The sequence below is a fragment of the Lathamus discolor genome, chromosome 2 (genome assembly GCF_037157495.1).
Source record: "Lathamus discolor isolate bLatDis1 chromosome 2, bLatDis1.hap1, whole genome shotgun sequence".
Lineage (NCBI taxonomy): Eukaryota > Metazoa > Chordata > Aves > Psittaciformes > Psittacidae > Lathamus > Lathamus discolor.
Window position 1 is genome coordinate 51,473,193 of NC_088885.1, and position 25,180 is coordinate 51,498,372.

At 39.9% G+C, this 25,180-nt stretch overlaps 1 protein-coding gene across 4 annotated transcripts in view; it reads right to left on the reverse strand.

The window, feature by feature from the left end:
* Positions 1 to 851: 851 nt before the first annotated feature.
* The window catches only part of RBM33 (RNA binding motif protein 33), a 104,854-nt gene continuing 80,525 nt past the window's right edge, over positions 852 to 25,180 (reverse strand). For 2 of the 4 annotated variants that reach the window (XM_065666809.1, XM_065666807.1), the window contains exons 16-19: positions 22,018 to 22,230; positions 20,405 to 20,593; positions 7,798 to 7,886; positions 852 to 7,601 (exon numbers count right to left, since the gene is read on the reverse strand). In XM_065666809.1, the coding sequence (XP_065522881.1) occupies positions 7,553 to 7,601; positions 7,798 to 7,886; positions 20,405 to 20,593; positions 22,018 to 22,230 (540 nt within the window). In that variant the 3' untranslated portion in view covers positions 852 to 7,552. The remainder of the gene's footprint in view (positions 7,602 to 7,797; positions 7,887 to 20,404; positions 20,594 to 22,017; positions 22,231 to 25,180) is intronic. The other 2 variants (XM_065666808.1, XM_065666810.1) reach the window with 2 other exon arrangements.

The following is a 25,180-nucleotide window of genomic DNA, read 5'->3' on the forward strand; positions in this document are numbered from 1 at the left end:
AGCATCGGATGGATATTTAGTGTGTTCCTCCTATTAACTCAAACCAAAATTAAAAGTTGAAAACTAAGTTGAAACTTAGTAAGCAAAGGTGGTTATTTACACATTACTCACTATAAAAAAAACCAACGCCACATCAGAGGCATGTTTAGATTGAGCTTTCTACGGTCACTGTGTTGCTTGTCACTAACATGTCCTCTATCGAGCTACAAGCAGGAACAACCACCTTGAAGTATCATTAGTCTGTCCCCAGGTAACAATGTTCTCTGGAGATCTACCCTCAATAATGATGATGTGACTTGCTAGTAATGCATCACTGAAAACGCACGTGCGGGATCACAGGTGGCCACCTCCAGTGACAGCAGGGCGATAGTGGGATGGTGTACATTCAACTTTGCAAATAATTTTAACAAACTATTTCATGATACACCTTAGCCTCCATTTCTGCTGATATAATTGTGTTCAGGTTACAGTTGATGATGACCATGCTAAGAGCTCCTCTTTACATCATAAGATAGGCAATATTTGAAAGTAGAAATCTTTTACTAGACATGTCAGTACGGATGAAAAAAAGTGGAAAAGCTTTTACACTCCTTTACCTGCGGCATCCTTGTTAACCTCTAGACCTTTGGAACTGGCCACACAAGCCCAAGCCCCTTTCACCATCACCTACCCTCAGTCACTTGTTTTTCCATCTGGGGCACTTTCGCACAGCTCTGAAAGAACCCCATGCTGAGATGCTGATGTGAAAGCAGGAGCCCAGAGATACTACCATAACAAAATCATAAAATAATATGTTACGTGAAGCTTATTCTGACAAGATGAAGTTGTATATCAAGCACCAACAGAGGAAATATGATAAAGATTAAGTTTTATTGACATATTTTAGGTACAATAAATAGATTTACATGCTGACATTTCAAACATAAAATTACATGTAAAAAAACTTGTACATGAGATCATCTTGTGTTTCCATTTTTACATTCACTTAAATAGGTACAACAAAGGTCTCTTATGGAAGTGCAGGATTTGGTATACTTCAGTATTACATTCAAGAAATCGGTAGTAAACACTGTGTGCAGATGATGCTGTAGAAAACATGAGGCAGTCGAACTCCCAGTGGAGTCAGTATGATAGAGTCGGCTGTTGAATTTATATCCTGAACTGCTAATGAACAAACTCTGTAATCCATATTAGAGCAATACATTTGAAGTGGTTCTCAAAATACCCACATATATACAGCACTTAAGACTTTACAGGTTAGGAAGGATCACATTCAGTAATAGTAATAGGAGGTAGAATCGTGTCGACAGTGTTCATATTTGTACGTGGCAATAGAAAAAACAGTGCTATTACTATCACTGAATTCAAGAACAGAACTCCTGAAAAAGTGAAAAGGATAAAAGAGTTGTTAATCCTGTTTCGCTTGGCTTGCTGAAAATGCTAGAGCATGTAAACAAAATGTTTTAATTCTCCAGCATGGGTAAAACTGCAAAGCAAAACTGTTAAGTGATGCTTCTCCAGTGCTTTGGAACGGGCAGCATCTCCTAAGGTGCAATACCTGTAAAAACAACCTCAACTTTATGGACCAAAGCCTGCAAAGGAAAGTACAGTAGGATGTGCTTCCAGATTTCAGGTATCCTCAAAAGAGCTATAAGACCAGAAAATAGAGCTTAAGAATGAATGCAGTGCACTCCGATAGCAAAAAGTGCGGAGAGATGAGCAGAGAGTGAAAAGGGCAGGAATGTAACAAGGATACAAATATCCTTGTGGGAATGAAAAAACAGGGGCAAATGAGATGGAAATGAGGTAAAGCACAGGGTAGAGGTAAAGGATACCCCAGGAAAAAAAAGAAAGCTGACTTAACCTGTATGCAATGCAACAGAAGATCAGCTGTGAATAAATGAGTGTTAGCATCTTGTCTCTGCTGTAAGCGGAAATGTGTATTAATTACAAGTTAAACCGTCGAAAGACGTTTCACCATCTAAAAAAGAAATCCTGCAAAAAATGGTTTTGTTATTATATAAATAGAAATAAAACTGTAAGGTTCCAAAGTCAGCATGACAGACACTAGGAAAAAATACAATGTGTATTAAAAACTATTTGATGCACACAATGAAAATCCTGAACCACTGAGCAAACATAAAATATTATGTTTAAACACTGCAGTGTCTTAAATTGGGATGTTCCAAGTGACTACACACAACAGTGCAATACAGCTATGCTTAACTGTACACAGGTCCTTCTATGACAATATTCTTAATTTGCAATACTGTTTTAAACTATATGGCAAGAATCACTTAACCCAAGTGCTGTTACATTAAATAAAAGCAGTGTAACCTGTTGAAATACAGTGTGCATATAAAGCCCACTTCCAGTTAGTTAGAAAAATCAGTGCATCCAACCAAGAAAAGAGAAAGCAACACAGGCACCTAGAAGACCCAGTGACATTAACTTTCCCCTTGAGGTTTTCTTTAGTGCAATAAGGACCATACTTCCCAGCAAAATAAGCACAGAAGTAGAAAATGGAAGTGTTTTGGTTTTGTCTATAAAAAAAACCCCAACCCTGCAAAAAGCAGTGTTATGAAGAACAAAATGATCCTTCCCAACCATATTATACCAGAAGTTGGTATACGTAAGGATCCAATATGAATCAGTGTTTTCATACACAAGACCCTGTGCTCATGTGGATAGTAAGTCATCTCCATGACTAAAAAACAGGTTACAAAAAAACCTTACATAAAATCCTTAGGATTTGGTACTAATTGAAGATAAAATACTTTCAAGTATTATGTTTATGAATTAATTAGAGGTTAAGGCATGATTTAAGGTAACAAACGAAAGCCCTATGTTACCCTAAATGACCTTTATAACAGAGCTGACCTTCTGCAATCTGTTCAGGATTTGTTTCCTTCACATTTAACTCCTCATCCAACACGCTGCTAAAAAAAATGAAAACACAAAAAAAATTTTAAAAAAGAAAAAAGGGTTTGTGTCTCCCCGAACAAAAAATGCCTTTTTGACAGCAAAGAGGCAAAGTCAGATTTCAACCTTCAACTATCACAACTCACGTAACAAACACAGCACTACGCGAAGGACAAGAACACCACAATGCTACAGCAGAGAACAGATCCAGGATATCTCCCAAATTAGACAAAAAACAGGCAAAAAAACCCGCAAGAAATGCCCGTGCCCGCCTCCCACCACCCCTCTCACCCCAGCTGTAAGGCACCGCACCCACACACACATACAGACACGCAGTTACTGTGTGTACCCAGAGGAAGCGCCTACAGCAGCTTCTGGGATAAGGGCACAATTTCAAGTTAAACAGATAAAAGATACTATGTCTAAAAGAAAATGTATTAAAAATTCAGAATGAAGTGAACGTTTTTTTCTTATTCCAAGCAGCCAGATAAAGTTAAGAAAAAACAATGAAGACCCTCAAGATTCTTCAGAAATAACCCACAGCTTTACAAAAAAAATACCTATATCCTTGCAGTGGAAACCTAACATTAAATGCTCAGTCTGCCTGGCATTTAAATGGCTGGAAGGGCTTTTTTTTTTTAAACAGAAATTTGGAAATCTGAAGTGAATCTTCAAGATTTAAATGGGGGAATAAATTAGGTATCTCACGATACCTTACAGAGGGCTGCCAGTATATACTCTTCTTCCCCAAAGTTGCATTGGAGATGTATGTGGGCCATGAACAATATCCCTGTCTAAATTTATTCTTTACCCCTCTCTGAGATGAATATTTGCTCCTCCAGCTATGAGATGCTATGGACCTGTCCTCCTCCTGCTTAGCACCAACCACACCGAGCTTCCCGAGCACTGCACACTGTTCCACCATACAGCACGTGCCACACTAGTTACCAACATTCTGATGAGCCAATGTGTTACATGACCGACTCGAAATATGTGTAAAACCAAAATATCCCGAACTTTTGAGAACAATATTACATGACAGACCTCATTTGCACTTGCACAGCACAATGGAACAAACCTAGAAACCCCATGCCTTGGTCTGACAGTGCACTGTATTTCCCCTCAAAAGTTAAAGGACAAGGTTTTTATTTTTTTAATAATAAAAAAAAAAAGGCAGAACATTCTACTAAAACACCACAGCTCATACAGCCAATCCAATCTCTTAGTCAAGGCAAAATACGTTTAGTTATAAAATAAATTCTCCAGTGCTACAAGAAGAAAACAAAAGAATTTAGAAAAAAAAATAATAAAAAAGTTGGTTTCATATAATCACCTCCTGGAATCTTTATAAAGTTATGCTAATTTAAACTGTGAACAAATAATACACAGATGAGGATATATGTATTGACTTACTAGCATCTTTATAAAAATTTGAAGATATACACAAAAACACATCAACATTTATGGAATTGTATCCATTAAACTTTGATGAGACAACACAAACAACCTAACAAAGAGCTAAGATGTGGTTGACTGTAAGCACTTTGAGTAACATTTTAATCTTAAAAGGTCAATATTTACATACTACATTAAATTCCTTTTTCCTCCCCCCGCATTTTGCATTGTATTTTGAACATATGATAAAGAAAGAACAAGATAATGGTTGCAACAGATCTTCCAAGAAAGTTAACTTGAGATGCTCAGATTTAACTATGTGCTGAAAGAGAACATGACAAGAACACATCCTTCTAGCTTTACCTCTACTTCCTTTGGGTTTTTTGGGAGGAGACAGCAAAGGGATCTAGAAGAGCTGTATCACCCAAGCTGATCATTGCCAAGAGATCCACTTTTAAGTTAGGATTTGAGAACTAACAAAACACGAACATTTTAACAAATGACTCGCCTAACTGCTACTTTTGCTACTGAGTTTTTTAAGATATTAGAGAGAGATGATGACAACACAGGGTGTGAGTATGTATGTATGCTTATAATAAAATGCATATAGACACACATACATATAGGATGTTTACATATAGGAAGATACTCAGGTGCTGCAATAAGCAGCTAAAATGATCACCACCAACCCGCCTGTACTCTGCCTATGAACAAGTAATACTACTGCAACCGCCTTTAAAGAGAGTGCATATAGTCATTAAACAGGCACTGCTTATGTTGCCTCCAACATCTAAATAGATGTGAGGTGATCTCAGGTCTTTAATCCAAAGCCACACATTCTCCTCAAAAATCTATTTTTTATTTTTTTTAACCCCAACTGAATAAAAATTCTTTCAACTGAAGCTGGCTGAACCTCAGCCTCTTTGGGATAGATTCAAAACCCAAAGCAGGAGCATTTCTACAAACTTCTTTGACTTTTGAATCAAACCCATATTCTTAGGCTCCAAAAAACTCTAACACCAATAACATTTGGTTCTGACAGGACAGCTGATCAGCTGCAGATGTTCCTACTGCTGAACTCAGCTGCTGGCCTGTCTGGCATTTGCATCTAACCCAGATTTCCAGACATGCACTATTATTACTCCACTCCGAGATATCTTCCCATCCTTCTCACTGCAAGAAGCTGCTCCCTAACAGCGAGATGAACAACTGTTTCATTACTTGTTTTAAAGATAAGCATTTAATTCTTAAAAAATAAAAACTACATAACCTAAGGAGGCAGTGTAGGGATCCTAGTGCTCACAGTGTGAGGAGTTAAGCAGCATGGGGCAGATCACCTTGTGTGAGTCTTCAGGGTCGGCTCCCACCGGGCACCTCCTACCTGCAGCTTGCTCTCTGTCCTGGGTTTGGGTCTACCTGAAGCACTAATAAGACTTCATGTGCAGTAATTGTGCTAGATGTTATTAACTATTAAGCACAAATGGGGAACTACAGAGACAGATGCAAAGCTCAAAACTCACTTGCGTGCAACACTGTTGCATCACTAAGTTGTTAATGGGCTTAGAGTATCAATTTCTTTCCCAGTACAATGTTTCCAAAGTACTACATTACTCTATTATTTCAATGAACAAAGAGCAGTTTTACCTAGATTTTTGACAGTATTTTATTATTCAATCATTATTTTTAGTAACTTCTACTTAATTGAAAATCTGGACCAAAACTGTAAGAAAGCCAATTAGGTCTTTGTGACTCAGTTACCATTAATTCCTTATAAAAAAATTAAAAGAATTTTAAAAAATGGTACTATATGGTACTGTATGGTGCTATAAACTTGCTTAGTTCACCTTCTACATTTGACATGCCTATTTTGGACCCCATTTGCAGCTGTTTCATTACATACCAATAGTGTTCTCCTGTGGTCATTCAGGTAACAAACCTGTAAGGTTTCTGTAAGTCCCCGCCTTCAAGCAGTAAGTGGGGTACTTAAGAGTACTTCTAAAATAAAGGATGAACCAAAAGCTCATGGTCTAAAACTAAGGAAGTGGTCATAAAAACTGGAATCCAATATAAAGATGATAGTGTAATAAGTTTATTCAGAAGTAATTGAAAAAATTGTTCCTTTGGCAACACCATCTAGATGGTTCTTAACCAAAAGGAAATAATACGGATTTTACTTGAATAAGATATAAGCTCCTTAATGTTTGCACATAATTTTGGGAACTGCCACGTTCACCAGCAGACTCGCAATGTCCTTATAGTCCTGTATTTTATCGGGAACACCACACCAAACCAAGTCCTTTCAGTTATGGGTTTCTTACGGTTCAACATTAGTCACAAAATAAACCCCAAAGAAAAAAACTCTAATCAAAATAAAGCATAAGGCAATCATTGAACGCTAACCCAAGAGAACTATTAGGAATGCACCACACTTCCTATGTAACATTTTTGAAGTGAGCCACCAAATATTTATTTTTCCTCGTATCTGGCAGCATCATCTAAAACAACCTAGTTACAACTTGGAGTTCACTACCCCACAATGCTACTGAAGGGCAAAGATCCTTGTTTTTAAAACCCAAGGGAAAATACAGCAATGTTATTCCTACACAGGGTTTTACGGAATAAGTGGAGTTGGAAGGAGAAGATGGAAGTCTGTGTTGGAATAGAAAAATGCAAAGACGGATTTAACTTATTTACAAAGATCAGAACTACAATTTTCCCGTGTCATCTCCATAGCTTCTCAGCATACTGCTGTTCAGCGAAGTAGACCACGTTTAAATCTATGCAAGAATACCTTCTATGCTCCCAGATATACAATGCAGCTAATGTGTTTTGTTTAGAAAAGTGAGTTTTCATTCAAAACTGAAGATAAGAGCAACCATTATCAAATATTCTTTGCTATGGAGAAAGTTTTTAAATCTTTCGATGTAAACGTTCTTTCTCAAGTCACTGTGGTCACACAGTAGGATCTTGAAGAACAGTGTCTACGTGCATTGAAAGCGTTTTGAAAAAGACTCTGTAGTTCCATGTGGTTACAAAGAACGTGAACAAACCTAACAGAAATTCCACCTTTGCAGATCCTCTCAAGTTCTGCTCTTCTGGAGAACATCTTGCTGTTTTCTGTAGTTAGCAACTAAAGACTAAGCTGAAAGGTTTCACAACCCGATGGTGTTGCCACTGTGCCTCATGTAGCTCCACAGTATGCTTCTGTTAGTGTCAGGGTTTCTCTCAGCAGTCATCACTCAACTATCAGTGCCACATTTATGTGGGACAGATCTATCATGTGCCTGTTAAAAGTTAAAAGAAATTTAAACCTGGTACTCAAACCAAATCTAGGGGTGGAGAACAAACAAGGAGGTTCTATGAAAGTCACTAATAAACAGATGCTTGGCTGGATTAAGAGGAACATTGAGCAGAGGAGACTGATTTAATCTTTTGAAGGGAGGGAAGGAACTGAAGCAGCAGCAGCATTTAATTATTTACCTGTGGAATTTCTGTTGAAATGCTAAAGCATGCGCTGGCTCCTTAAATTTTGCTATGGCCTTCCGTTGTTGAGGAAGCATCTGTAAACTCTGTGGAGAAAAAAAGCCAAAACACATTTTTAATATTCTCTTAAAGTTACACTTAAAAAACCCACTCATTTTGCACCAAACTGATGGAAATTCTGCCATATTTCTTTCTTCTTACTGGTATCCAGGAAATGGAAAGAGACTTCTGGGACTGCAGTCAGGGAAACAGCTGAAGGCGTTTCAGCTGCTGCATTAAGCAACTGTACTGACTGGAAACCCCAGACCATCACACGTTAAGCAAACGCAACAGCTCCTCGATTCTACCCATAGAGATGACCCAAACCCTGCAGCCAAATTCACACCAACTGAATAAGAAACATTCCACTGGGCAGAGCAAAAATTCACACACAAGCACCTGGAGTCACCCACTTGATGTACATTAAAGGATCGGGGCTTTCCACAGGTCAAACAGGGCAGAATCAGGAAAAAGAAGTGGTAGGTCTTGATCTCTAGACTGCATATCCTCACACCGCTTTACCAAAAACAAGTGGCTAGCTTTTGACAGATGCTAACCAGCATAAAACCCTGATGAAATGGCTTAGGTCACCACTTCCAAATCCTAGCAATGGGAAACCATGCCACACACATCTACTCAGGTAAGTCCATCTGATACGTGCCTCTCATACCACGAGAGCAGCATTTCACAATGCTAACTATCAAAAAAAACCCTGTATAGTATTGACCACTCCTCAGACAGGGCTTTGGAGAACTCGTGTCCTTGCTCCCTGCTGCATCAAGAAGTCCAGGTAATGCAAAGATGATCTCCGTGAGCAGCCCTGTGGCACTGGTAATGAAAACTTTTCAGACTTACTAAGATTAAAATTGATGCTTTGAGTTAACATTTTAGGTATAACAGCATATTTTTCAAAAAGACAAGTCACAAATTTGAGACTATGAAGTTTTACACATCAAGTAGGTATACACCCAACAATCAATGAGAACATGCAACAAGTATTCAGCATTGCAGAATATTCAGGTTAATCTGCACTGTATAGCTTTTGGAAATGTATATCTTTCTATGATGAAAAGATTTAGTTAAGTCACTGCAACCTTTTAGTTTCTGGGCTTGTAAGGAATGGAATTTAGCTTTAAAAAGAGAAAACATTTGGTAGATGATTTTTGTCTTTTTTCAATCATAGAATCATAGAATAGTTAGGGTTGGAAAGGACCTCAAGATCATCTAGTTCCAACCCCCCTACCATAGGCAGGGACACCTCACACTAAACCATCCCACCCAAGGCTTCATCCAACCTGGCCTTGAACACTGCCAGGGATGGAGCACTCACAACCCCCCTGGGGAACCGATTCCAGTGCCTCACCACCCTAACAGGAAAGAATTTCCTCCTTATATCCAATCTAAACTTCCCCTGTTTAAGTTTTAACCCGTTACCCTTTGTCCTGCCACCACAGTCCCTGACAAAGAGTCCCTCCCCAGCATCCCTATAGGCCCCCTTCAGATACTGGAAGGCTGCTATGAGGTCCCCACGCAGCCTTCTCTTCTCCAGGCTGAACAGCCCCAACTTCCTCAGCCTGTCTTCATACGGGAGGTGCTCCAGTCCCCTGATCATCCTCAGGGCCCTCCTCTGGACTGGTTCCAACAGTTCCATGTCCTTTTTATGTTGAGGATACCAGAACTGCACACAATACTCCAGGTGAGGTCTCAGGAGAGCAGAGTAGAGGGGCAGGATCACCTCCCTCGACCTGCTGGTCACACTCCTTTTGATGCAGCCCAGAATACAGTTGGCTTTCTGGGCTGCGAGCTCACACTGCCAGCCCATGTTCATTTTCTCATCGACCAGCACCCCCAAGTCCTTCTCCGCAGGGCCGCTCTGAATCGTTTCTTTGCCCAGTCTGTAGCTGTGCCTGGGATTGCTCCGACCCAGGTGTAGGACCTTGCACTTGTCATGGTTGAACTTCATAAGGTTGGCATCAGCCCACCTCACAAGCGTGTCAAGGTCCCTCTGGATGGCATCCCTTCCCTCCAGGGTATCAACCGGACCACACAGCTTGGTGTCATCGGCAAACTTGCTGAGAGCACACTCAATCCCACTGTCCATGTCAGCGATGAACATGTTAAACAAGGCTGGTCTTTACAAGGTTAAGCACATTTTACCAGCAAGAATACATTCAGGCTGCAGAAAATGCCTTTGTCCTTGGGCAAAGCTCAGTTCTCCTGGAGGTTATCTGCTGGAGCAGGTGAAGAAGGTGCTGAAGTCTGTGTTCTCCTCCTTCACTGATGTCACTTTATCATGATTTACAGAACTGTATCTAATGCACATTCTCTTGACACTGCTTTTCTGGATAGAAAACACTGAGGATTAAGTAAGTCCTATCACTAAGTTTTGAAGACTTACTCAAAGGCATTAAATAAGATTTAGAAACAAGAAACTTGGAATAGTTGGGGAAAATCTCTGAATTGCAATTAAAAAAAAAAATAAAAAAAGAAAGAAGTAAATCTGTTCCTTTCAAAGAACTTGACACTTTAAATATAAGAAAACCTGTTGCATCACTGAAAGGATGAATATTTCACAGAACAGAGCAGCTGGAAAAGAACCCAGGGACATATCCTTTCAGCTGTACCCTGAATGTCCTGCAGTCACCTGCTTCTCACCCCATTCCTGAACCATCTCCAGCTCTCTTGCTGTAACCAATCCTCACAACAACAGGTCTCACTCAACCACAGGAGATTCTCCAGATGCTTTATGGTCTAGACCCACGTTGTGATCAAGTGAAGAAGAGAAGCTACATTTAGTAACTTCTTCCACTAAAATTATTATTGCATTACTGAGATGTATAAAAGAAAATTTCATTTTGCAGTTTATATACCCATAATGAAAAAATAATAAAAGTAATTAGCATATAAAATTGACTAAAGGAAGACATTCTGGTATAGTACAGACTTACTAATGAAATTAGGCAAAGTATCTAAGTATTATTATAGACAAGTTACTTACATTTTCATACAAATTAACAAAGTTTATTGACTGACTAGCTTGGGTATTATGTCACAGCCTGTTCTTATGTTGTTTTACTGCCTTATTTTTCGAAGAAAAAAAATCAAACAATTAAAATGCTAAACACATTATGATTCTAATGCTCAGCTGCTCTGTCAACAAGATATCAATTCTTTGATAAGTCCATTGAAAAGCATCTTTATCAGATTTAATTTCACTTGTCAATACAGACAACTGTGGAAATAAAAAGCCAACCCATCTCATCCTTTGCTGAACTGCCCAAACACCTCCCTTCAGACAACCCTGGAGTAAGGCAATAACTTCTAGCATCAGGGTCTTCTCAACTACTGCAGTTACACATGCCTGTGCTTTAACCAGAAAGAGAATTAAGGACTGCAAAAAGAAAGGATAAACTAATGCTACACAAACAATACTTCTTTAGTTGGAAACTGTCTGAAAAAAATGTTAATTCAAATGGTTTTAAACCAAATTCTCAGCCTCTACTGCATTTAAACTACTGTAATGAAAATGGTGCACAATCACTTTATGTTTGTCTAGGTACCTTAGCTATATATACCTTATTTAGGTAGAAAAAAAGAGTTTGTGTTTTAACACAAAAGACGACAATTACTAAGCTAAGTTAATTTAATGATATGACCACCATGGCCTGAAATACCAACATAAATATCTTTGCTGACAAAGATTTTTAATATCTCAACATAAACTGTGATCTACATCATGTTTTCTAACAAATCCACATCTATCATGACCTGCAAGTATAAACATTATTTATCCAGGCTAACAAAGACCTCTTGAAAACGCATGTTCTGATTTTGGGATAATATTTGCTTACTTGCATTACTATTTAAATCCAAGTTTTGTACTTAGCAACACTAATTATCAGATACAGAACAAGCAGGTAAGATTCTGTCAGAGTGTGTAGGTCCTGAGCTGCTGTTATCCCACCCAGTGCAGATGCGTTATCGGCTGGGCATACAAACTAGTGTTCCACTTCAGTGGAAACCTGACGTAAAGTAACTGCATACTCATCCTACTGGATTATTTCCATTTCCTTGAATTCAGGATGACATGCAGTTAGATGATGATAACAGTCTGAAGAATGCTTTTTTGTGCGTAACCTGTGGATTTTTATTAACTCAAAATGTTGTTCAAGGCATTACCTTAAAGACTTACTTCACCACCTTCTGCTTTTGTTGATTCCAAATACGTGTTGGGAAAGTACATACACAAAATTAATTCTGTATCTTAATCATGCTACCTTGCTTTGTTTAACAAAGTTCTCCACCTTTGTTTAATAATTTGTCAGCCTATTTTTTTCAGTGGTAACATGCGGTATTTCTAGCATCCATAACGTTCTCTGATAGTTTGAGCGCTTACACATTAACTACAAAGATCTTGAAATAACCTCCTAGAAAGCTGTTATTTTTAATCATGCTCCTTCATCAGACTATCACTGTATTAGCCAGCTTACTTGTAAAGAACGCCCTAGTAAGTTTCCAAAATTATTGGTACCACTCTTTAATGTATTTCATTAATGTAAAAACCCATACATGTACAAGCATTAATCTTTCATTTTCAAAGTAAAACCTGAAGTACTCCATTAGCTATCATAGAGCTTGTACAAAAATAGATGCTCACTTATAATGTTTTTATTATTTTTGTTTCCCCACAATGTATCTTAACTTCTATTTCCAACAATACTGTATATCAGGATAGGATTAAACTTCTGTCATTTCTTTTCATACTGCCTAACTACTTCTGAAGATTATGTTAGAACTAATTAATGTTTTACTGAACAAAAGCTCTTCTTACCGGGAGCATCTCCTCCCCTCCTTCTGCACTGACCTGGGTTTCTGCAGAGATGTTCCTCTCACATTTTCTCACTCCTCCCTGGCTGCAATTGCTCCTGCACACTAACTTTTCCCCCTTCTTAACTGTGTTATCCCAGAGGTGCTACCACTGTCACTGATGCTCTCAGCCTTGGCCAGGAGCAGGTCTGTCATGGAGCTGTCTGGCATTGGCTCCATCAGACATGGGGGAAGCTTCTGGCAGCTTCTCAGAAACACCCTCATTGACAAAACCTTGCCATGCAAACCCAATACATATTCTGAAAAAGTACTTTAGTACGTTGGTTTTAGACCTGACACAATACCACAAAGAAGCTAAGAGCATCAGACTGGTCTTCATATAGTACTAATGACAGCTGTTCTCTCATTTTCAAAGAGCATATAGTACTAAGTAATTCTTAGTCTTATGATCTCCATCCTAAAAACATAATCTTCCCCAAAGTACCATGGCTCATTAGGAATTTGATCTGAATTTAGTATTATTCTGTAACCTATTTGAAAAGCCAGTAAGCGAAGGCAGGAAACAACCAGCCATGCAGCACTGCCTCTGGAGACAGGCTGGTTTTACTGAGCAATACTTGACCTCCCATTTAATGGGAGGACACTCATGTTTCATCCACAGGAGCTTTCCCTGTTGCCACACCGCACTGCACTAGAATCACCTTCTATCATGAATTCCTAAGCTGAAATATCACAATCCTCCCAAACGTCACTGCTCTGAGAAAACAACTTCATTCACACTTCTATTTAAGTTGACCTAGTAAGATGTTCACCAGAGGATGAAAACCCCTTCCCAGACCCACTCAGGTGTAAAGGGTTGACAATACATGCAATAACTTCCAAGGGATTTCAAACAACTGGTTACTTTATAGATCTGGGTGTAGAGATCTACCATACAGCATTTCATGGGACCAACCTGACATCAGAGGTATTCTTGGCATGCTCCCATTTGACTCTGTTTTCCAGAAATTACATTCTGACATATTCCCAGCATCAAAAATAAAAAGCTGGTTTAGGCTAAGAAGGAGTATTTTATATGGAAATATTTAGGCAGCATAGAACTCATGCTGATTTGACTATCTCAGAATCACAGAATCACAGAATCACAGAATCCCAAGGGTTGGAAGGGACCTAAAAAGATCATCTAGTCCAACCCCCCTGCAAGAGCAGGGTAACCTACAGTACATCACACAGGAACTTGTCCAGGCGGGCCTTGAATATCTCCAGTGTAGGAGACTCCACAACCCCCCTGGGCAACCTGTTCCAGTGCTCTGTCACTCTTACAGTAAAGAAGTTCTTCCTGATGTTAACGTGGAACTTCCTATGTTCCAGTTTACACCCATTGCCCCTTGTCCTATCACTGGATATCACTGAAAAAAGCCTAGCTCCATCATCCTGACACCTACCCTTCACATATTTGTAAACATTGATGAGGTCACCCCTCAGTCTCCTCTTTTGCAAGCTAAAGAGACCCAGCTCCCTCAGCCTCTCCTCATAAGGGAGATGTTCCACTCCCTTAATCATCTTTGTGGCTCTGCGACATCTGCTCTATCTCCCTTTTCTGCTTCCTTAGGCACTGCCATGGGAAGATGCATACCTTATATTGAGCAGATACTGGCACAAAACCAGTATTTCACGATCACTCATGTTTTTTGATTGAGAGTTTGCCTACAAACTCTTTTAAAACATGCTATTTAATTCAACAACTTAAAAAAAATTAAACAGGGGCTCTGGCTTTTTCTGCAACTGAACTACTACCAGTGACTAAAGCATGAATATCATAAAACAACTATTCCCTCTGCAGACATTTCTTCAGAGTCTGCAGACCTACACTGCCCTTAAATTTCTCCTTTACATAAGCTCTGTAATTAAATCTACACATTTACAATATTATATGATTCTATGATATCAGTGAAAATAATACTGAAAAGCCTGTATGATAGTCACAGCACAATAATCTCTAGTTAAGCTTCGCTGTCAAACAGAGCCTTGAGACAAGCAGCAGGACAAACATGAGTAGAAAGCAAGAGATCGCTTGTGGGGAATAAACATCTTTGACATCAAAACTCTCACAGGTTACACAGAGAAGTTAAAACCGAGATAACAGAGCACTGGGAGATGGAAACCAAGCAGGCAGGAGTGAGACTGGAACAAGCACTCATTTCAATTATAGGAGACAAATGAGAATCAAAAGTTTCCTCATTTACTCAATTTCTTTCACTGAAGTAAATGGACTACCCAATAGTCCGCAAATTCAGTTCACCAGTGAGTTTGGGACTAGCAGTGGCAGTCCATAAGGAGCTGCTAAAAAGGGTCTGTGCAGAAAGTGTAAACTTTCCTAACCAACATCATGTCCAGCATGTGATCCAACCTGCTCTGCAACAAGTCGAATAGCAGCATGGCAGGCACTTTTTAAAAGGAAAGATCAGATTCTATTTAATTCTTCCCTCCCATCAATAACTGCTGACACATTTTTATTATCGTCACAGTCCCCTGACACATGAAGCATCCTTCATGGGAGCACCACTTCCAAGTCATTTCCAACAAGCATAGAGGCTGGGACAGAACGTATTTATTTTGCCCTCAGTTGTTGCAATTGATCTCTTCCACCTTTTGTCCCTCCTTCCTGCTTTGCTGCCACCTTTGACTTCATCCTTTAAAAGCACTCAGCTTTCCATCTCCATATGCAAGATGAGGTGAGAAGAAAGAATCTTCTCTCATTGAGATGGGCATCGGTAGGCTGAGAAGTTGAGCCCTCCAGAGCAGGGCTGAGCTAGACAGGCTCAGGATGGAGCTGCTCTTCTCTTCCTACAGCCCCAAGGATGAAGCAGAACTACCAACATCTTCTGCTGAAAATATGTTTACAGCAGACTACACATATTTTGGAGAAGAAGACTACACAGGTCACCAGCCAGCTCTGTGAACCTTGTGTGCTGCATCACACAGAGAACCACCCCACTGATCTGCAAGAGCACTCATGTCCTGGGCATACTCATCCACGTACGCTTGTCATTTCCACTGCTAAGTCTAGAACTAAATTCAGCAATTCTGAATAGTGTCAGCGCAGACAGCTGCCTTTACCCTGACTGAGCACTAGGTAGCGCTGTCTCTCTAAGAAAGCAAAGAGAAACGCACCGACATGGGAATTGTTTTCCCTCCTAAGACCAAAGAAGAAATGACGACGTTATCAAACTCGTATTCGTAAAACTACTCAAAATACACCTACAGTCGCCACGTCCTCATCACCTCTGATACAGAGCAGTGGGTTGGTGTTTTGTTTTTAGTATCTCTCCCCCCCCCCCCTTTTTTTTTAAACATCAGAATTTGTAATCTTGAATCTTCACAAAGCAATACTGTGATTTTTGTGCTGATGTTGCATGCTTGCAACCATTTCATGTAAGAATATATAATTAAAGATGATGACGGAAGACATCTACAGAATGACCAATCAGTACTCAAATTATCTGGAGGTCTAGTAAGCGATCCCCTCTGTCACCATTCTAGAAAAAAATGTGAGGGTGGCAATAACTAGCTGAACACAAGCCTCCAGAGACAGTATGAACATTAAACTCAGATTCAAGAGCTCCAGAAGAATGGACTGCATTTTTCCTGACCTTTGCAACTTATTAGTAATCTAGTTCAGCGTTTCTGAATGGAAGTGTACTGAATATTACTGCTTTAGCACAACCCCAAGAGGCTCCATTTTGGTGATGTGCTCAGAAATCTGTACTTTCCAACACTTTGGAATACATAATTTCACTTATAGCATGTAATTATTTTAGATTGAGCACTCTGATTTTACTGAAGGTACATTATTTGTACCTGAAAGCTCATCCTCTCTAGAAAGAGTCTGACAGCAAACTGTATGTTGAAAGGAAGCACTTTTCCTGCTAATTTAATCATGTTTGAGTTGTAATATGCAGCTATGACTACGGGGCTGTTCCTGGAGCCCCAAAGATTTGTTTTCTATTCAGTATCTCGAGAATCTTCATGGTATTTTATTCTCCTATGTTAATAACAGAGCAGCTTTAATGAAGCAAGGATGAGAACTAAAGAGTCTTCAGTGATTAGGCAACAGAGGGTATTTCAAAGCTCATACACAGGAAAACATAATTTTCTTAATTTCTAGGGTATGGAGGAAAAAAATGCTGAATTGCCAACTACAACTGTAAAAGTATCCTTCATCTTTTATGCACACCCAGCTATTCCCAAACCCTGGCTCCCAGAACCCCTACCTCAATGATGGCAAAGCTAGGAGTGCTGAACATTATGAACTGAGAAAAGTTTTTAACTTCCCTTCTCAAGGTTTGTGCAAGGTGCTAGCACCTCAATGATACTGACATGAAAAAGCTAAAATAAAAATCCAGCCTTTTTGTACCCAGAAAAACAAAGTAATCTCATCCTCCCCTATTCACTCCATTGATAATAGAGTGACTTTTTCCATAAACATGTTAAAACTTTCTATTATAGAATCATAGACTGGTTTGGGTTGGAACGGACGTTAAAGCTCATCCAGTTCCAAACCCCTGTCATGGGCAGGGACACCTCCCACTAGACCAGGGGGCTCAAAACCCTGTCCAGCCTGGCCTTGAACATTGCCAGGGGTGGGGCAGCCACAGCTTCTCTGGGCAACCTGTGCCAGGGCCTCAGCACCCTCACAGGGAAGAATTTTTTCCTAATATCTAATCTAAATCTACCCCCTTTCAGTTTAAAGCCATTTCCCCTTACGCTGTCACTACATGCGCTTGTAAAAAGTCCTCTTCCTGAGAAAACACATGCAGGATTAAGCACACTGCAACAAAATCAGGAGTCAAACTGTATTTGAAAATAGAAGCTGGTGTGGGATCAACGGCTCTGCAGCAGAAATTGATACACGAGGAAATACTTCGATTTTTGAGCTGCGTTTGCACGTCACTTTGAAGCAAGATGTTTGATCACCATTACAGATGCATGGCCTACCAGGTTGGACCAGGTGATCCTTGAGGTACAGTTTTGAAATCTTTGTCTTTAACCAGGAATTTGCGTGCTGGATAATAAGCATGTGTTGTTTCAAAACGATATCCAGGCAGGAAGATAACTCCTTAAATTTTGATTCAGATTTGAAATTTCTTTTAGAATTGCAAAAAGTAATCATGAGCTTGACACACATTTCTCCCCCATCCCAAGATAAATAAAATTCAAGAAACTGCTGTCTCAGTGTTCATTAAGGAAAAAATTTGCTGAATACAGCCAACAGCTACAGATAGGATACTCTACATCTTAAAGATGGAGTCAGCTACAACTGATTCACCTTTCTCTCCTCTTACTATCTCTTGAACTCCACCTGAACAAGCTAAAACCTGAGCACATTGCTTCATTTCCAGAACAGCAGCTAGAATTTCTCGCCATGCCATTTGCTCCACAATAGCCATCTCCCCAAACTCTGTCTATTTCGAGTTCAGCAAGCTTTTCATTTTAGAAGACCAGAGCTCTGCACTATCTGAGATCTCTTTGCTCTGGTCATGGCCATGACCTGTACTTGCCTCTCACATGAAATCCCTTAAAGTCCACACAGCAGGGACCCTTTCCATTCACTACTCTGCTCTCCTTAGGCCCTCATGCTGCACTTCTCATTGCAAGTCACTTACATGAAACCTATTTTAAAGAAAGAATGAGGAAATAACCAAGTAGAGAGTATCTCTTCACTACCAGAGCCTGCTGGCCATTTCCAGTGGCAGGGGATTTAGTGCAGCACTGAGCACAAACACCAGGAAAAACATTAATTAACAGCCACAAAAGAATCCACTCATGCACTTCAGAATATTGATCTCTTTGAAAAATCTAGCACCACCTGTATGAAAGTGATTGCTGTGAACAGGGACAAGACAGATTTTCGAATATTTCATTTTCAGTTCTTGTCTTACAAGGCACCTAAAACTGCTGCTGCCTCTTCCTCAGTTTGTTAACATTTTTTCTGTGGTACCACTTCTCAGAGTACCATAACGAAAAACCAAAAACAAACCCCACAACCAACCAAACAGCTAAATACTGTGCATGGTAATACCAGTCTTAGACTCTTCCTACAAAAGGATCACTTCTCCCCTGTATATCTATCTCATTATCCACATTTGTGAAACATCATTCAATCTCAGACTAGCCAGGAAATTCCTAGCCTTCTACAAGTCAGACTTGAAATTCAAGTGCAGAATTAGCGAAAAGGCCTTCTGCACTGTTTGCTAAATTCAAATGTCTCTTCTAAAGTACTACTTCGAGATCTCTGATAAGGTGAAAATGATGATTTAGAAACCCTCATTTCCTAAGGTACAGCTGATGCTGCTGCAAGAATACAAGTTCTGTAGGGCACACGGATGTATCAAATCCCACTACAAAATGAGTTACATTTTTTATTCCTCTAAGTAGATCCTTCTAAATTGATCTGTGACATTGAATTGAGAGACCAGAGTTTAGATTCTGCTATGAAACAGCAAGTACTGAATAAATTTTTTAGCACATTCTCAGTAACTTCTCTCAACTGTGAGTATCTCCTAGCAGGGTTTCTATTAATCTCCTCCTAAAATTCTCATGCAAGATTTAGCAAGTAAACAATGAATAAATGTGCTGCGGATCTGTATGAATAATTTTCTAGAGTACTACAGAACATGAAGGCACAAAGTATGTTGTGAGAGTGTTTTTGCTTTCACAAACAAATTAAACCTCTCTGAATTGATGACATAAATAATTCAGCATTATTCCATTTACTAAATTGGGAAGAAGTGAGGCAAAGTGTACGTCTTTAAGAGAGCAGTGTGTTTTGCAACAGAGAGATGATCCCACTAACAGAGAAGTCTCCCAGAATACCACCAATTCATGCATTGCATTTGTCTGAAATCGTTGATCTTGTCAAAAGGAGCACTCCAAACTGAAAAAAATCAAGGAAAAAATTCTCTTCATCTCTATGTTTCATTATTTATTGACTGGCATTTTCAAATGCACTAACAGTAAGTCAGACAGGGCCTCCTAAGCCCTTCAGCGCTTTGAAAACCTCCTGTATTCCTAAAGTCAGTTTAACTGATACATCATTTCAAGGAGGCAGTTTACAAACAGAAGCTTCACAGGAGATGTATCAGTGTGTGTGTTTGTGTCATTGCCTTGCTCACAGGCCCCTCCTAAAAAGAATCCTCTATAAAAATGAAGGATAAATAACATCCTTCAAAGGAGACTGTGTTTTCATCTGAAATATTCAATGGTGCTGCATGATAAAAAAACTCCACTGGGTAGTGGTCATTAAGTGCTCTTACTCCAGGACTGCAATGACAGGAAAAGGTAAATGTCAAAAAAAGATGGTAGGTGCAAGTCAAGAATAAAAGCAAGGACAGCAACCAAAAATACATTTGCTTTTATATGATCGTCTGTCTTTAACAACGTCACAGAATAGACAGGCTTGTATTGTGTAAGAAAATATGGGAGACAGCACAGGTACTCCAAAATGAAGGAGACTTTTGTGGCAGGAATGTGAGGGTTAGCAAAATCCTACTGTACCTCTTGTACTGCAGTATCATCATGTGCTTGTCTTTCCTACCAGGTGTAGCATGTGTGGATGGGGGTGCCTTCAAACATAAATTACCAATAAGCACACATTGTATTTAGTGTCAGAGAATTAATTGAGCTTTCTGGAATGAAAGCCTTTTGGCACAAAAATGATAAACCGCGGCTGACCTACCTGAATGGGTCCCACTGACATCAGCAGGTTTTTCAGTTGGACATCAGTAGTTGATGAAGAAAGCCCTTCAACTGACACAATACAGGGCTGAGGTTTGCACTCCACCACTCGCAGGTTCTGTTTATTTGGCATCAAGCGTCCTCGGCCCATCTGGCCTGCTACTCCTCTGCCTCTGCCATGCATAATGACCTGCCAACAACAAAAGTAACAGTATTTTGATTTACTTACCTGGAGCTTCTGCTCACAGCATTTGACAAGTGATACAGAAGTTGGCTATTTACTTAAAGACTTGATTAACGAACAGGGTGATGTAAAACAGCTTGTTGCTGTTTGCTGATTTGAAGTGCCGCTTATTAAAATATTCACCTACTGCTTATACAAACCTGTTTTAGAAGGACAGCAAGTTGTATATTGAGTTTTATATATTGCATTAAGGCTAAAAGCCTTAGCTTTACCACAGACCAACAAAGCAGTGGAGTTTCTCAGACCAAAATACATAACTTAATTTTCAACACTGATCACACTAGCAGGATGTGTTCAGCTCCCATATTTTAAGTCTGGACAAAAACCCCACAAATCACTCCCCTCCTTTTTCTCTTCTCAACCTACAGGTAAATCTAATGTACCCACAAGACCAGCAAACTGCTTCAAATACCTCCAGTCTTTATTGCTACCAACTCTTGGTCTGTCATCAGGATGGACTACTTGCATATGCTGAATAATTTTAAAACAAAGCTCCTTTCCCCCAAATCCTATAGGGCCTGGCACCACCATATGCTCTGGAGCTGGAAATGTGTGGATTTAACTCTTGTAAATGAAAGACTGAACAGTTGGAGAGAAGTTAAATAACAATGAAACAGAATAACAAACATTAAACAGAATTAACACTTAAACACTGAGTTAACACCCAATATGGTTTCTCCATTCCTACTTGGAAAGCCTGTGGAGGCTAACAACTTTCCACACCCCTCCACATCAGCAAGGGAACTTAATCCTTACAAGAAGCAGGAAGATTATGGCCAAGAGTTCAAAACAAAGAAATTAACTTGGAAGTCAAAATACCAGCTATCTTCAAGGAGCATGCCAGTTTGCAAATGCAAAGGCGGCACAGGTCACCGCCACCCCAACCCTTGCTCTGCCTCCTCCCAGTGCATGACCAGTGCAAAAATCAAGTTACAACATTATCAACCGTTTTGAGCAATATAAACTTTGAGGATCGACCAAAGAGCATCCTGAAACAGTCTCTGTGCACTCCTATGTATGCCAGAAACAGCCAGAATAAAACCTTAAGCACAACTTCAGAAAAACTCTTGGTTTTAAAGACAGAAAACACATTGGATACCACCTCCTACAGCAGCTATCTTGGGATGCACGCATTTTCCTGAGAGACTACTGTACTGGCCAGGAAGTCAGCAGATGAAACAACCTGCAAGCATCACCAGTCTGCACTGGGTACAAACAGGTCTCTCTAAATTAAAAACTTGATGTGCAATTATGCTTCTCCTGGGTCATGCAGCCCTGTGCTAGCAATTGACAAACAGGATGCTAGTTATTAATAGAGCAACACAGCTAGACAGTAAAATTTCTAGCAGCAACATGTATCTAAAAATCACCTTTTTAGGTTGATGGATTCCCTGGATGTTTTTGACCCCTTGAGGAGCTGGTGAATGGATCTGTGCCTGCTGCTGCTCTTGGTGGTGCTGCTGCTGTTGCATTCCTTTTGTCAATGTGACCTTCCGCACTGGCTGCTGTTTCGGCTCCAGAGGTTGTTGAGGCCGCTGGGGCTGGCCCTCTGGGTGAAAAAAGCCAGCATCATCTCCCCCCTGCTGAAATCAACACAACAACAGGCGGCTCAATGTCCAGGCACTGCAAACCCTCGCCCTGAGCAGACTACTGCCCCATCCAGCTTGCTCAGTGCAGAGAGAACACCTAGCAGTTTGCCTGCTAAAGTGAACCAGTGGCCATGGCAGGCATGGGAAGTGTGTTCCAGCCTAAAATAAACCCAGCGTATCTGAAGAACAGTTTACTTTGTTCAGGGTTTATTATAATCACAATGGTAAATAATGTCTTTTCATACACAAAGTAGCAAGGTGTTTTCACTTCTCTTTCCAAATTTTTCCTTCCAGGGTTACATGTAAACTAAGAGTTTGTCATTACTATTACTTATTACTATTATTTTTTAGAGACATACACATTGCAGAAGGAGCAAACAACTGTGAAGGCTGGAAGAACCAGGTAAATACTCTGCTCATCTTTAAAACTTCAACCTCTCTTTAGTTAATGATATCTACTTTGAAGCACATACTTTTTCTGCCAGCTTCTATACCAGTAAGCCTTTTAAGCAGCCTCCTTCCTCAAACGCTGTCTCTACTTGGAACAGTTCTTCCCTAAGGTTGTTTTGTTTTTCTTTGTTTTCTAAAGCTCTTATAGATACTTATAATCACAAACACAACAAACACCACCTCAGTGCCTCTCTCATCCAATGTAGTTCTTTCCACAACACCCCTCAGTGCAATCAAGCAGAGTAAAAGCATAAACTGAAAGCACTAGGAGAGAAATGATTCCCTTCCACTGCCTCTACCCAGAAAGTTGTTTTTATTATAGACTGATGATTCTTGAATCTGTAGCCTGCTGTCCAGATCAGATCAATCCCTGAAAAACATCACATGGAGAAAGAGACAGCAGAGCCTGACAAAAGACAGATATTTTTGCATCTCTAAAGCACATCGCATTATTGCATGGTTTTAAGAGCAGTATCTATACCTTGACTGGACTCCAACTTTAGAACTCAAATACTAGCAAAGCTCGTATTTGCCAGGGGAAGGCTTCGTTTAAGTCCCTAACCAACCTCAAGCAACCCTGCCAAAGCTCTCAAAGAAGGCATGTCTAAACAGAGGGGGAGGGGGGGAAGGAGGAATTATGAAAGCATCTTTCTTCACACAGGGTTATTTTCCCCCTTTCCTTAAATATTCATAACTCAAAACTCCTTTTGCATCTCTTAACATATCTCATGAACCAGAGGGTTTCACGCTAACTGGCATGTTTCTTGTGGATAAGGAGACAAAATACAAGGCTGCAAAAGAAACAGATTTATGGTCTAAGAGCAAGATTACGTTGACTGGGAATAAAAATCGCTACACTTCTACTGGGATTAAACAAAAGCAAAAAAAAACACTTACTGAGGACTGGTTACTAAGTCTCTTCACTATCATTTGAAGAGAAATAATCCAGTACAGGCGATATGTACGTTTGCAAGTTCACTTGTTCACAACTCACACCCTTACATCAAGTCCTCGGTATTATCAAGTATATACAGGTAACAGTTTCTCAAGAACTCAACTAGTTAAATTCCAGACAAATGAGCTTCACTGTCCCCCTGCACTGTCTACACTACAAAAGCACAGTCTGTCACAGGAAAAATCTTGAAGCTCTTCCCATGTAAGGGCTTTAAATCAGTGTCCGAACTGAGAGGGCATCCAGTTTTTCCACTTCTAATCACATACAGGGTTTTCTTCTCTACTAAACTGAATGGCTCCATGGCTTTCCAGAAAATGTGGTATATAAACCTTTGAGAGAAGGAACTAGTGGGAAATTATAAAGCTTTCCCTTCAGCATCTCTCTCTTCAGTTACTGCTCAAAATATATAAGAGCAATAGCTCTCCTCCTCTCCTGCAAAACCCAAATGTACACACGCAAACAAAACCTTACCAGGAAACCAGCATTAAATCCTCCTTAGTTTACTATTAGTTCCAATATCAGTATTACCATAAGCCTTATGCCCTGATGAAACAATTTCTTTTATTCAACCCTACAGCAGCTGGGAGATGAAACTAACAGGAACAACAAAGATTTTTGGAGGAATTTAAATGCAATAATTGGGAGCTAAATATCTAATCTCTGCTAACTGCCTGCTGTGAAAAACAACCATAAATACTTGCAAGGGTTTCTTTCCAAAGCAAAAAGCAATCCCAGTACATAGGAAGAGCATGTGAAAGTGAAGCCCTCAGGTACAAAACACATCCAACGTGCTCATTACAGAAACTTCAAAAGCAAACATTTCCCATAAAAGGCTAGGATGGCCAACAACCACCCAATATTTAACTACCAAGCCCAATTAACACCAAATAAAACTGCGTAGGCTAAACACAGAGTTGAAGACGTAACACACAATGTTAGGTCACACTGATGAAAAATTTGACAGGGTTTGCTCCCTGCTGGGGTTTCAAATGCCACCTTTGGGCTTCACTGCGAGCATGATGCTCCGGCGAAAGTCGAAAGGTAGAAAAATCACCACACTTTTTGATGAATTAACACACCTCAGAAATAAGAAAACCTATGCAAAACAATAAATAAAGTCCATAGGGTAAGAAAAAGGCGTTGAGCAAGGTCTGCTTCTTCCTGCAACAAGAAGGAATAAAGGGCAACAGGATTAAACCCTTTTTTTATACTACTGCTCTGAACATCTACTGCTTTTTGGGATGACTTGAAGAGGGGAAGCAGTGATGAACCTGCAACCACCACCTCCCAGGAGAGGTCAGTGAGTGAGCGACTTGGCGCTCAAGGACTAACAGTGCTCCCTACAGGTCAGCAGTACATTGCTTCCTGTTACAGATAGCCCTGGCTTCAGCTGAAGACAAATTTTGGTGGTTTTCTTAAGAAAATGAAAACCAAATGTGACTCCTAGGTCACTATGTGCCTAAAAAGCAGAACACCATGGCCTCAAATTATGAATTTTAGAACGAATTCCTTTTTCACTGGCTACAGATATGACAGTGC